General features: G+C 41.3%; 1 protein-coding gene across 1 annotated transcript in view; it reads right to left on the reverse strand.

Annotated features, from left to right (window-relative positions):
• ADGRV1 (adhesion G protein-coupled receptor V1) overlaps positions 1–12,316 on the reverse strand; it is a 282,099-nt gene that overhangs the window by 9,121 nt on the left and 260,662 nt on the right. Inside the window, 2 exon segments of the mRNA XM_068422903.1 lie at positions 341–518; positions 2,633–2,824. Coding sequence (XP_068279004.1) covers positions 341–518; positions 2,633–2,824 — 370 coding nt within the window.

A 12,316-nucleotide genomic window follows, 5' to 3' on the forward strand; every position in this document is an offset into this window, starting at 1 on the left:
AAAAGAAGAAAAGACAGCCCATGTCTAGAGGCAGTAAGTTAGTCATTTAAGCACTTGTGAAAAAATGTCAGAGCCTCCAATCTGCTGCTACTTTCTGTAGGTCTGCTTATCGTCATGACTCAAAACATATTTTTGCAGACTCCTTCTCTGTTATTTTAGACAGCATGCACAATATTTTTCACGGAATAGCAGTCCAAGGTGAAACAATTTTATTTCAGGTTTTCACTGGCAATCACATTATATTAATGGATCTTGTTAATTGGATCTCATGGAATGGTGACACCATTTGGGTGAAGAACAACATAACAACCTTTGAGGAACAAGGAGAAGAGTCACTCACCAGTCTTTAAAGCAAATATTAGGTCATCAAACTCCTGTGATTCCTCATCAGCAACCAATGAGCTGGTACTAAATCCTCCAGAAGGGTGGAAAACATTGCCGTTTTGTGGACTCTGCTTAAAGGCAGCACTAGCTTGACTAGCAGGCTGCAAGGATGCCCTCTCCCAGTCTGCAGGCACCTGCAAAGTTTAAAAAGACACAGAAATGCACTAATCATCAAAACTGTAGTATAGAAACTGGAAACTATGACCAGAGCCGAACTCGAGACCAACAGATTTTGGAAACAGCTATTCTGTCACTTCTATAGTGAACTGGGTAGCCTTCTATATTTTTTTAAGTTAAAAAAAAAATAAATTAAAAAAAAAGTAACTCAATTACAAGTCTCTTAACCTTGTGTTTATTAGGCCTGTCCTAGCTATCTCAAACAGTTGAAAAAATATTGCTGTTTCTGAACATTGGCCCCTGCTATGGAGAACTTTAAATAAAAGCACTGAAAGGTTCCAGCTCATTCCTCTCTTACCACTGCCTCTTCCTCTGCTGGACCATGCTTCTCCCTTCTATAGCCACTAATCATCTTTACTTTCCTTTATATGATCTACAGATGGCAACCCACTGCTTCCAATGTTTACGAATACAATATATTAAAGTAATTTGCCAGGCTTTGAGGGTTTTGCTGGTGGGAAACAGCCCTACAGTTTTGATACCAACTTTGCTGTAGTTCCTCTGTCGCTTCAGTTTAAGGTGCAGCTGCACAAAAAAATCAGAATTTCAGTTAATGAGAAAATAAGTGGTTTTGAAAATCTATCTCCTCTTTAATTGCGATGAAAAGTTAAAATACTGAATTCTAAAAAAGTATATATTAGGACAATCAAAATATATTTTCTTGGTTTATTGCTCATCCACTGTTTAGGAGCTCAGGAACATAAAAGCTTGCCATGTAGAGCTGAGAAGCTACGCTGTCCACTCAACTGGGGAGTCAGGCACCACCTTAAGTGAGACACTGAGAAGTTGAATAAAATTAGTGGTCTCCCAGGAGGCAGCTGAGGAGCTTTAAAGTCCAGACAAAGCTACAGCCAAGCAGAGAGAAATGGGCAAAACCGCTGCCAGGTGAGCAGCTTGGTTTCCACAAAAATTATTACTAGAACTGACATGTTCCCTTGAAATATTTAAATTCTGTTTAATTGGTGTTTTTCCTGGAAAAACTGTTTAGCTGGAGAATTTTCAACTAGCTCTATCAACATGTACATGTGCATAGCAGCAAAAGTCACCTTGGTTTAGTACACGTAGTAAAAAGTGATACTAGCAGCATTCCAGTTCCAGCAACAGAGACACTGAAAATAATCTCCCTCAAAATTTCTTTTTAATTTTCTTTTCCCTTCCCTTCCCTTCCCTTCCCTTCCCTTCCCTTCCCTTCCCTTCCCTTCCCTTCCCTTCCCTTCCCTTCCCTTCGTTTCCCTTCCCTTATCTTCCCCTTCCCTTCCCTTCGTTTCCCTTCCCTTATCTTCCCCTTCCCTTCCCTTCCCTTCCCTTCCCTTCCCTTCCCTTCCCTTCCCTTCCCTTCCCTTCCCTTCCCTTCCCTTCCCTTCCCTTCCCTTCCCTTCCCTTCCCTTCCCTTCCCTTCCCTTATCTTCCCCTTCCCTTCCCTTCCCTTCCCTTCCCTTCCCTTCCCTTCCCTTCCCTTCCCTTCCCTTCCCTTCCCTTCCCTTCCCTTCCCTTCCCTTCCCTTCCCTTCCCTTCCCTTCCCTTCCCTTCCCTTCCCTTCCCTTCCCTTCCCTTCCCTTCCCTTCTTTTTCCTCCATTCCATTCCATTCCATTCCATTCCATTCCATTCCATTCCATTCCATTCCATTCCATTCCATTCCACTTTTATTCTCATTTCATTCTAATTTTATTCTACTGTATTAAAATTTCCACAAATTTTGCAGAGCATGACTTTGGAAAATTAAAGACGTAAAACTCGTCTAAGACCTATAGTAAGCTGAAAGAATTGACATTTTGATTTCTCATTACCTACTTTTGACAACACTTTAACCAGTCTCTATAAAAAACTGAAAACTCAAGTAGAAAAGGGAAAATTCTCTAGATGGGATGTTACCAGGGGGTTCTAAGTTCCAAGAATATCACCACGGCTGAAGATAAAAATTTATGGCTAAGAAAAAGTAATAACCCCCCCTCTCCAAAGGCAACACATAACAATTAGCACCTCATTCCTGTGTATTACACTTCAGTACTGCCACTTAAATCTCCAGGTACATTTTCAATACACAAAGTAACGACTATAGAGCACTGTTACCTCTTCCATAGCACTGATGAGGTTCTGAGTGGACTTGCTGATCTCTCCACCTGCAGCCGGCAGACCACTGCCATGTGTGAAAAAAGCTGATCCCGGAGTTGTGTGCCCATTCATGTCTACAGTGTAACTTGCTTTCACAGGACAGCAAACTTGGTTGTGCAGGATAAAATATACCACAAAGACATAAAGACCCTGAAAGAGAGAGTGAAAAAGAACGTCAGCGTGTGAAATGCAGGGAGCTTAGATCAGAGTTTGAACGCAGTCATGGCAAGGTCCTCTATGCTGTAGCAGAGGCCCTCCTTACACCAGCAGTCCATGCCTCAAAGGGCTGCAGCTTATTTAACACAGTTTCTGTGTTAAATAAGAGATGACGTCACTGCCCATCAGAGATCTGGAAGTTAAAAGTAAGTTCATATCCTGAGGCCTTCAGCTAAACACACACACACACCACCCCCCCCAAAAAAAACCCAACCCAAAAGAGTCATTGAAAATTATTATTTGTTTGAACTGACATGGCTGCAAAGCAAAGCCAAGATCCCAACAACAACAAAACCAACTTGAGTTTCACAGTTGTCATAATAGTGAAAATGTGGTTAAGGGCCGCCTTCACAATAGGATTTGGCTGCTGGCCCCTAGCCACAATCCTTTATTTCCTTTCTGACCTGCTGGCTCTTTGCATTCTTGCCCCAATTTCAATCTCGTGCAAACTGCACTGCTGCCGTCACAGATACCAAGTTGTAACTATAAATCAGATTCTCTATGATTTCCACTAATTCAGCACTGTCTTTCATTTGTGATTACTACAAAGGGTCTGCTGTACGCCTCTGCAGTTCTTTAAAACTTGCTAATTTTGACCTTTAGACTTAGCCAAGGAAAGTATTATAACCATGTCTTTTGTTTGCAAAGAAATCCAGTGACTAAACTTCTGGATATGAAATCTGACTTTCTCTAATTTTTAAATTGCACTAATGCTGAGCGAAAAGAATACGTTTCAATTGATAAATAACCCAGTTCAATAATTACTAAAGAAGGGGTTAACCAAAAGAGTACAGAAAGAAGACTTCCGGTTTCTTCCAATTGCTGCAATGTAATTACATTTGCTATTTCACGTTGTCCTCTGGACCCCTGAAACGAATTGTACTAAACAACAATTCCTTCGAAAGGTACCCATTGGCATGAAAGTAGTAACTGGGATTACAAATAGTAAAGAGTTTCATCTAATCATATTTGGGAATTCCTAATGGAAGGAATTTTGAAAATACACAGGGACTGCAAATACTCAAGATATATGTTCATTTCCATCCCTATAAAACAGGCAGCAGCACTTCATGATCCACAGATTCCTAATCTCCAATGCCAAAACTATATGACAAAACAGTCTGGTCCAAAGTAACACATAACAGAAGTTAATGGGATTAAATGAGATTTCAATCTCAGCTGGTCAAACACTGGAAATACCCTCATACAGATGCTATAAAGCCATACAGCTCTGTGTGTGCATTTTTGTTAACAGGAAACGAGCAAACAAAAGTGTTAAAAACAACTATTTTGAGAAACTATTTTCCCGCTTTTCCAGATTATTGCTTTTTGTCACAAGGACCCAGAGCAGTTAACTGAGAGGAAATTTCTTTTTGATACATTTAAGTAAATACATTCCAAAAAAATGATGCAAACACATGTTGCACGTAAGAGACACTAAAAAGGAACGAAAATGTCCTTTCATTCTATAAACAAGTCCAAGGACACTGATGTAGGTCAAGCATAATAGGACCAGCAAATGGATTTATTTTAATTAAAGTTGTTTAATAGATATGAAAAGGATAAAAAACCCAAGAAGAACAGATAACAGTGACGACACTGAATTCAGAGCAGCCTCTGGCATTTCAGTCTCTGAGGACCTAGCCATAAAAGTTGCACACACATTTCAAGTGGTTTTGTACTTTTCAAGAAAACCCATTAGCTTAAAGTGCTGCACAGCCCTGTGTTTCAGAATTGCAGGGACATAAGGCATTGGTATGCAAGGCCCATGCTATGTCACTCTCCCGTGCATCCCCAAGTGTGGACACTCACTCTTCTCAAACAAATAAACATGGAATAAAGGCCACAATTATCTCCTTCACTCAGCCTGGTGTCCCGATTTAACTCTCTGTGTGTTTTGGACAGTGCTATTTCTGAGGAACTATTGTTCTACTAGAACCACAGAAAGGCATTTTGACACAGAAATCATAGAATCAGAAAATCATAGAATCATTTTGATTGGAAAAGACCTTTAAGATCATCAGTTCCAACTGTTAACTGTTAATACTGCCAAGTCCACCACTAAACCATGTCCCTAAGCACCACATCTACATCTTTTAAATACCTCCAGGGATGGTGACTCCACCACTTCCCTGGGCAGCCTGTTCCAATGTTCGACAACCCTTTCCGTGAAGAAATTTTTCCTGATATCCAATCTAAACCTCCCCTGGCACAACTTGAGGCCATTTGTTACCTGGGAGAAGAAACCAATCCCCACCTCGCTACAACCTCCTTTCAGGTACTTGTATACAGCAATAAGGTCTCCCCTCAGCCTCCTTTTCTCCCCACTAAACACGCCCAGTTCCCTCAGCCGCTTCTCATATGACTTGTTCTCCAGACCCTTCACCAGCTTTGTTGCCCATCTCTGGACTCTCTCCGGCACCTCAATGTCTTTCTTCTAGTGAGGGGCCCAAAACTGAGCAAAGTATTCGAGGTGCGACCTCACCAGTGCCGAGTACAGGGGGATGATCCCTTCCCTAGTCGTGCTGGCCACACTGTTCCTGATACAAGCCAGGATGCTGGTGGCTTTCTTGGCCACCTGGGCACACTGCTGGCTCATATTCAGCCGGCCATCGACCAACACCCCCAGGTCCTTTTCTGCCAGGCAGCTTTCCAGCCACTCTTCCCCAAGCCTGTAGCGGTGCATGGCGTTGATGTGCCCCAAGTGCAGGACCCGACAGTTGGCCTTGTTGACCCTCATACAGTTGGCCTTGGCCCATCAATCCAGACTGTTGAGGTCCCTCTTCAGAGCCTTCCTACCCTCCAGCAGATCAACACTCCCACCAACTTGGTGTCGTCTGCAAACTTGCTGAGGGTGCACTCGATCCCCTCGTCCAGATCGTTGATAAAGATATTGAACAGAACTGGTTTATCCCTTTCCCCCTTCACACCTAGTTTAAAGCTCTTTTGATGAGCCCTGCTAGCTCCTGTGCACTGAGCCTTTTCTCCCCTTTGAGACAGATGTGCCCCGTCTGTCACCAGAAGGCCTGGTGTGGTGTAGACTGACCCATAATCAAAAACCCCAAAATTCTGCCTGTGACACCAGGCTCGGAGGCAGGTATTGATCTCCTGGCTCTTCCTGTTTCTTCCCTCATCATTCCCTGTAACTGGAGTGAGGAGAAGGAACACGCCTCCACAAAATCCAATGTGAATCTAAGTGAAGACATTTATTAAGCATAAGCTGTCCCTTTTATACATTTTGTACTTTCCCTAGCTGTAAGCATGTGCATTGCTATTCGTTAATATTACTAAACATACTCTTCTTTGATGTGTTGATTGGTCACTGCTCTGCCACTGGTCCTTCCTTAATTGGCTCCATCAGTTCTTGTTTCTTCTCCTCCGTGTTCGGCTCCCACCGGCTACTCCCTCAATTCTTGTTTGCTCAGCTGCTGTTTTTCCTCATCTCTCGAAGGTCGGCTTGTTGACACTAGCTACATGAATCTTCTCACGCAGCTAGGCCTTCACTCCATACTCTCATACTTCTGGCTCATTACATGACCATTCTGCTCCAAAAACCCCTCTACACTGGAGGGATAAAGGAGAACACTACTTTGCTCCTGATCCCTTAAGCAGTCATCTCAAGGTCCTGAAGTCTTTCTTGATTGCCCTCGGGCTTCTTGTTGCAACTTCATTGCTGCCTACCTGAAAAATCAATAATGTTTAATAATCTGAGGGCTGTACCAGGGTAGGAAGCTTCCTCTTCACAGACTTGCTGCCACTCCTCCCTGCTGCCACCACTTCTGCCCCTCGCTGTCATCCACAGACACAGACCTTTGTCCTGGGCAGCAGAAGCCAGCATCTCTGAGATGCATCGACTTGTGTGGCACTCCTGCTGCAGCCCTCCTTTTCTTGAGTCTGAGAAGGAACTTCAGTATGTGCAATTCAGAGAATTCCCATGTATTGACGCACACGGGTGATGAGACAGCTCCTCTGGGACCTTCCATAATGAGCACATGGACTCAGGCAGGTTATTTGACTGTCTAAGAACAGGAGGAGTCACAGGCTGAGATAGCTAACAGAAACAAAAATTGTGAGTTTTACTTCTCCCACTCTTATAAAATATTACGCCAATGCCTTATAAACAGAAGCTTATACTTAAAACTCAACACTCCTAAGTAGGTTATACATTTACACAGGAACTGCGTTGCTGAGTAGCAGATTTCTTGCTTAGCTGGAAAAAGGATGGAACTTTCTTTGACCCATATTCCTATCCAAATCTAGAGTCTCAAGAAGAAACACTCTGTGTTTCTTTGAGCAAAAGAGCTGCAAATGCTGGCACTGGATGGCTGGGAGGGACAAGTCAACCTCCCAGAGTGTACATGTGCCACCGACTCTTCTGTCAAGGGGTTTCTCCTCTGTGCTTGTGACTCTCCTCGACTGTGTGTGGAGAAGACGCAGGTATGGTTTTGATTTTAGATTCTCAGCCTTTTTCCTAAGATACTAAAGCTTATGCATTCATCTCCAGATCAGAGTCCCACTACACACACACCCGCAGCCTCACGTTAAGAACCGCATGTGAGTTCCTGTGTGCCATCACTGTGGTTTTGTTTGAAGTATCAAAAGGGGTTTGTGGTCTTATTCTCACTACCCTATGTCTCTGTGAGAAACCACTGCAACTGAATTTTGGGAAATCAAAACAAGGCAAACGGTCCTGCCCAAACAACACCAAGTTCCAATGATCATACACATGAAGATGCCATGGATCAAGTCATATTGATCCGTGCTTATTCTAGCACCAGCAGCTACCAGGCTGTTTACTCTGAAAGACCACGTGCAGAATGCAGACACTCACGTTGTGTCAGTGCAACCACAGCTTTCACAGTCTCAGTGGGTTTTTTTCAAAAGCACTAGATTGAGAATTGAATTGTCCTTTATCACACTTTTGACACTCATTATGTTCTTTTCCACTTCAACCTTTAATACTGTCAAAATAGTCTAAAAGTACTAAGAAAATGAGGCTGCTGGCATTGTCATATATGTTTCACTGTGTTTATCATATGAACAACTTCAGCCAAGTTGGCACCACTTTCCTTTTTTCAGAGACACACAGGCATTGCCCTTGCCAGTTGGACCAAGTGCGAAATGCAGAGAATAGTGAAGTTCTGTTGACGGGTCTACCAGACCTGCAGGATGTTCAGAGAAGAAACCTACAAACTCCAAAGAGACTGAAAGAAGAGAGGTCTGGATATGGATATTAGTAACACAGGCAATGACATCTCTATTAAAAATGTGGTAAATATTTTGTATTCTTAAGAAGATTTCATAAAAAACCCCAACCTAACCCCAAAAATCCAAACCCCAAAACCTCAGCCTGGTACCAATATCCTCTGCTGTTGCATACAAATTCAGAGCCGTTCTTCTCAGTCCACAAGCATGTACAGGAAAGCCAAAGGAAACTATTGGGTCTCAGAGTGAAATGACTGATTGCTAACCTGAGAATTTGACCTGGGCTCTATGGAAGCAGATCGAAAAACCAAGCTAAAGAACTATGACTCTGGAGGATTTAGTTGTACTACTACATACCTTCTGTGCACTGAGCTCACAGGGCTACTTACAAAACATTTAACCCCATGTCATTTCCAGCTACATTATGATAGCAGTATTAATACAATGTCACAGCAAAAGATAAGAGGAAAAAGTGCTACTAATGCGTCTCCCGTGGAAGAAGGTGAGAACTGCTTCAAGCAGACAATTAGACTGTCCTGAAGATGGGAGCACAGACAGGCAACTCACAGTTCTTCTCAGATGTGGTGGCTGTCTGAAAAATGTTTGCAAGATATTGTCAGTAAATGCTGCTGGTTATTTTACTGACATATGTTGACGGAAGACAATTAAGCTTTTGTTATTTCATCTCAGCAAGGTGGTTTGTACATCTGCTCTTTTGCACTGTTATGTCAGGGAAAAAAGTATCCAGGAAAACCACAGCTACAACAGTCTGAAGGAAAGCTCACATGCAAATGAGTCTACTGGGACCTTTTCAGCAGTGAGGTACAGCCTCCTTGCTGCCCTAGGTTATGCCAGATACTTCACCAATCTTTTTTTGGATTTGCTACGGATACTTGACCAACCCCATTGCCTTCTGTGACTGGTCCAGTGGACAAGGTGAGAGCAGTGGATCACATCTGCTTTGAGTTTTGCAAGGCTTTCAGCATGGTCTCCCACAGCACTCTGGTACCCAAGTTAGGACATTGTTATCTAGATGGGTAGAGCACTGGATGGGTAAGAACTTGAGCAAGTCCAGTGGAGGGCCACCAAGATGGCCAGGGTCTCAAGCACATGCCCTGTGAGGACAGGCTGAGGGAACTATGCTTTTTTGGTGTAAAGAAGGCTCAGAGGGCAATTAACAGCTATTAACTGCTATTAGCTTTCTAATAATAAGAGGTGGTTCCCAAGAAGACAGAGGGGCATGGCAGAAGAATGAGAGATACTGGTCCTACGCTGAAACAGGGGAGGTTCCAACTGCTTGTAAGGAAAATATATTTAATGTGAGGGTAATTAAGCGCTGGAACAAGCTGCCCAAAGAGACTGTGGAAAATTCTCTGTAGGAGAAGAAGGGAGTTTTTTGCGGGTACATTTTATAATTAGTGAGAGGGTTTTGTGCATGCATGGGTGTGAGGGGGATTCTCACATACAACAGCTTGATTTATTTATTCGGTGGAGTGACAGCTGCAGGAAGCTATTAAAGACAGACTTCCACAGCTGTCAATAAAAGGCCAGAATACATTTTATACTTCATAAGATCACATGCAAACCTGGAGTATTGATTCACAGAAAGCCTTCAATGCACATTTGACACTCGTAGTCTCTCTGTCTCTTTATCCTCTAATTCTGCATGTTCCAACTCACTGTGCTGTACAGAATGTCTGAATTTGGAAATTGAGATAACTCTGCTAGTAGTGGGGAGAAAGCATGCAACAGACTGTAGGCCATCAACAAACCTCTTGATCATGTCCTTACACACTGAGAGAAAATCAAGATGCCTATTGTATCCCATAATTTTAAATTGGTCTTGTATGATAAAGGACTTTTATTGCTCTTATAAACACAAACACACCAAACCATTAGATTTAAAAAAAACAAAACTGATATACATCATACTTCTCACACAAGTATTTTCATCCATGCCTGAGACACCCTACTTTGAAATTGCAAAAACTGTTTTTCAAGGAGAAGTGAATTCAGACAATGTCATCTATTTTAGAGGAATTGTATTTCTATTTACAAAGCTAAAGTATCTTTGCAGGACTTTTAGTAATGAAAAGTCATTTGAACAGTTTCTCAATCTGTTTCTGGGTATGTATCAGCACTAACAAAAATTCAGTGCACTCTACAGAGGCATTCTTTGAGTTCCTATTTTAATTTGGAAAATTTTATTTGATAGCTATCATCATGTGACTATATCACTGATCTTGTGACTATATCACTAAAAGTTGTTTTTTCAAAAGGGAATATTTTAAGTGAAATCAAGGCTTGTGAAAAAACATGGTATCTTGCGTTAGACCACAAAAGCACCTCCGTGTCCAGAACTGGATCATTCTGATCCTTAGATTACCATGGCTACATCACTATTATTTTTAAAGTTACACATTTATTGGTGCCAGGTGGTAAAAACCCCAAGGAATCACACTAAGAGGTGTCTCTGCCAGCAGGAGAGTTGTCTTTGCTCATATCAGCTTTTGAGACTAGCTGTCTGTAGTCACTGTAGAGGAATTTCACATGCTGGTATATGCTTTGGCTAGTTTCACTTTAGCTTTTTTAATCTTATCAGGGTGAGATTTAATCTTACTCTCTGTCTGGACTATGCTAATTTACTCTTGACAACAAGTCCTAGAAAGTCCTTTGCTTGTCACTTTAATGGTCAGGCTGTCCTTCCTGAGTGGCTGTCGATGGCCACGGGTGCTGCTGCCACTGCTGGTGGCAGCATCTTTGCTGATGCTTGTGCACCTTAATGCCTTAGCTGACTTCTTGCAGACTTCCCTGGGGATTTCACTAATTTACTGGAAGTTCTTATGTTGCAGACTTCTCTTTCCTCATGTAGTTTTCCATCACTGGCCAGTCAAAGCCTGCACTGGATTAACACTGACTTACCTAACAAGTGCCTACTGCTTTTGGGAAAATTAACTGGTCTGATTAATCCAGATAATTTGCATGTTCCGCCATGTTCAAGAAGCTAGCATCTACATAGAAAAAATGACTCACAATGTTAAAGGAATCATATTCAGGAAATTATAATCAGGGCTATTGTACAATGCATGACATATATTTGATATTGTTGTCTTTCCTAATCATTTTTGGAAGAAAATTAGCCATGGAACTGAATAGTGATATGCACAATAGCATTAATAATAGTAATCAAGTGATACACATAAAACATATATAATTCTCTATTTCCTTCCGCAAGTTTCCTTGTTTTCAGAGATAATTATGATAACTTGCAGTCATAGCATTTTTGTGCATGTCTAGATGTCCAAAAGCAGACTTTAACATACATTTTATTTTTCTGTATCTTCTTCAACCACATTTTTATTTGAGAACATCTTGAAGATCTTTTATTGGTGTCATCATGACAGAAGTATCATCTTAGTCACATGATACTACATCCTAAGCCATCGCTTAACATCTCCCACTCATAGCTCTCCAGAAATATTAACCTTTGAAATGTAAATCAGATCCTTCTGTTTAAATCTAACTCTTTTTTCTTAGCATCAAAGTGACTGTTGTAAAAGCCATGTCCTTAGCAGTGCAAACCTGCCAACTGGTGATTACACTTAATAAGTTGACTTTGGACCTGCTGTGTATCATCAAGGGTTTGACTGTTTATTTGCTGTTAAGCACCACTTTTGATGAAGCTATTACAATTCTTATCAATCACATAATTTCTCTTATCACAGCTTCTATTGGGAAGATTTACTGCTTATCCACTCTTTGCTTCCTGAGGTATTTACATTTTGCTCCATAGGAAAAGATTTGTGTCAGTTAAAGCTCAAGTTCTAAAAATTCACATCAAAAGCAAAAGACAACAATAAATGTAATTGAGGACTGCAAAACTCATACCATCTTGGTAGGCAATATCATAAGACCACTTGTTGAACCAACCAACTGCCACTATATACATATGCATGTACATATACACATACATGCACAGAAGCCACCATAAAAAATGGAATGAAGAAAAGTAATCATTCATATATCTACCATTACATTAAGAATGTATTTACAGGTTTGCACTAAGATATAGTTATTTTGAGTGTTTTCTTTTTTTTTTTTTTTGCAAAGTTATAATTCCACAGATGAACAGGTTACAGCTATACTCTGTAATAATGATAAAAATACTGTGCTTTCAGCATTATGAATATATTTTCCTAATATTAATGTAGCACTTGAAAC

This window comes from Nyctibius grandis, chromosome Z (assembly GCF_013368605.1).
Source record: "Nyctibius grandis isolate bNycGra1 chromosome Z, bNycGra1.pri, whole genome shotgun sequence".
NCBI lineage: Eukaryota > Metazoa > Chordata > Aves > Nyctibiiformes > Nyctibiidae > Nyctibius > Nyctibius grandis.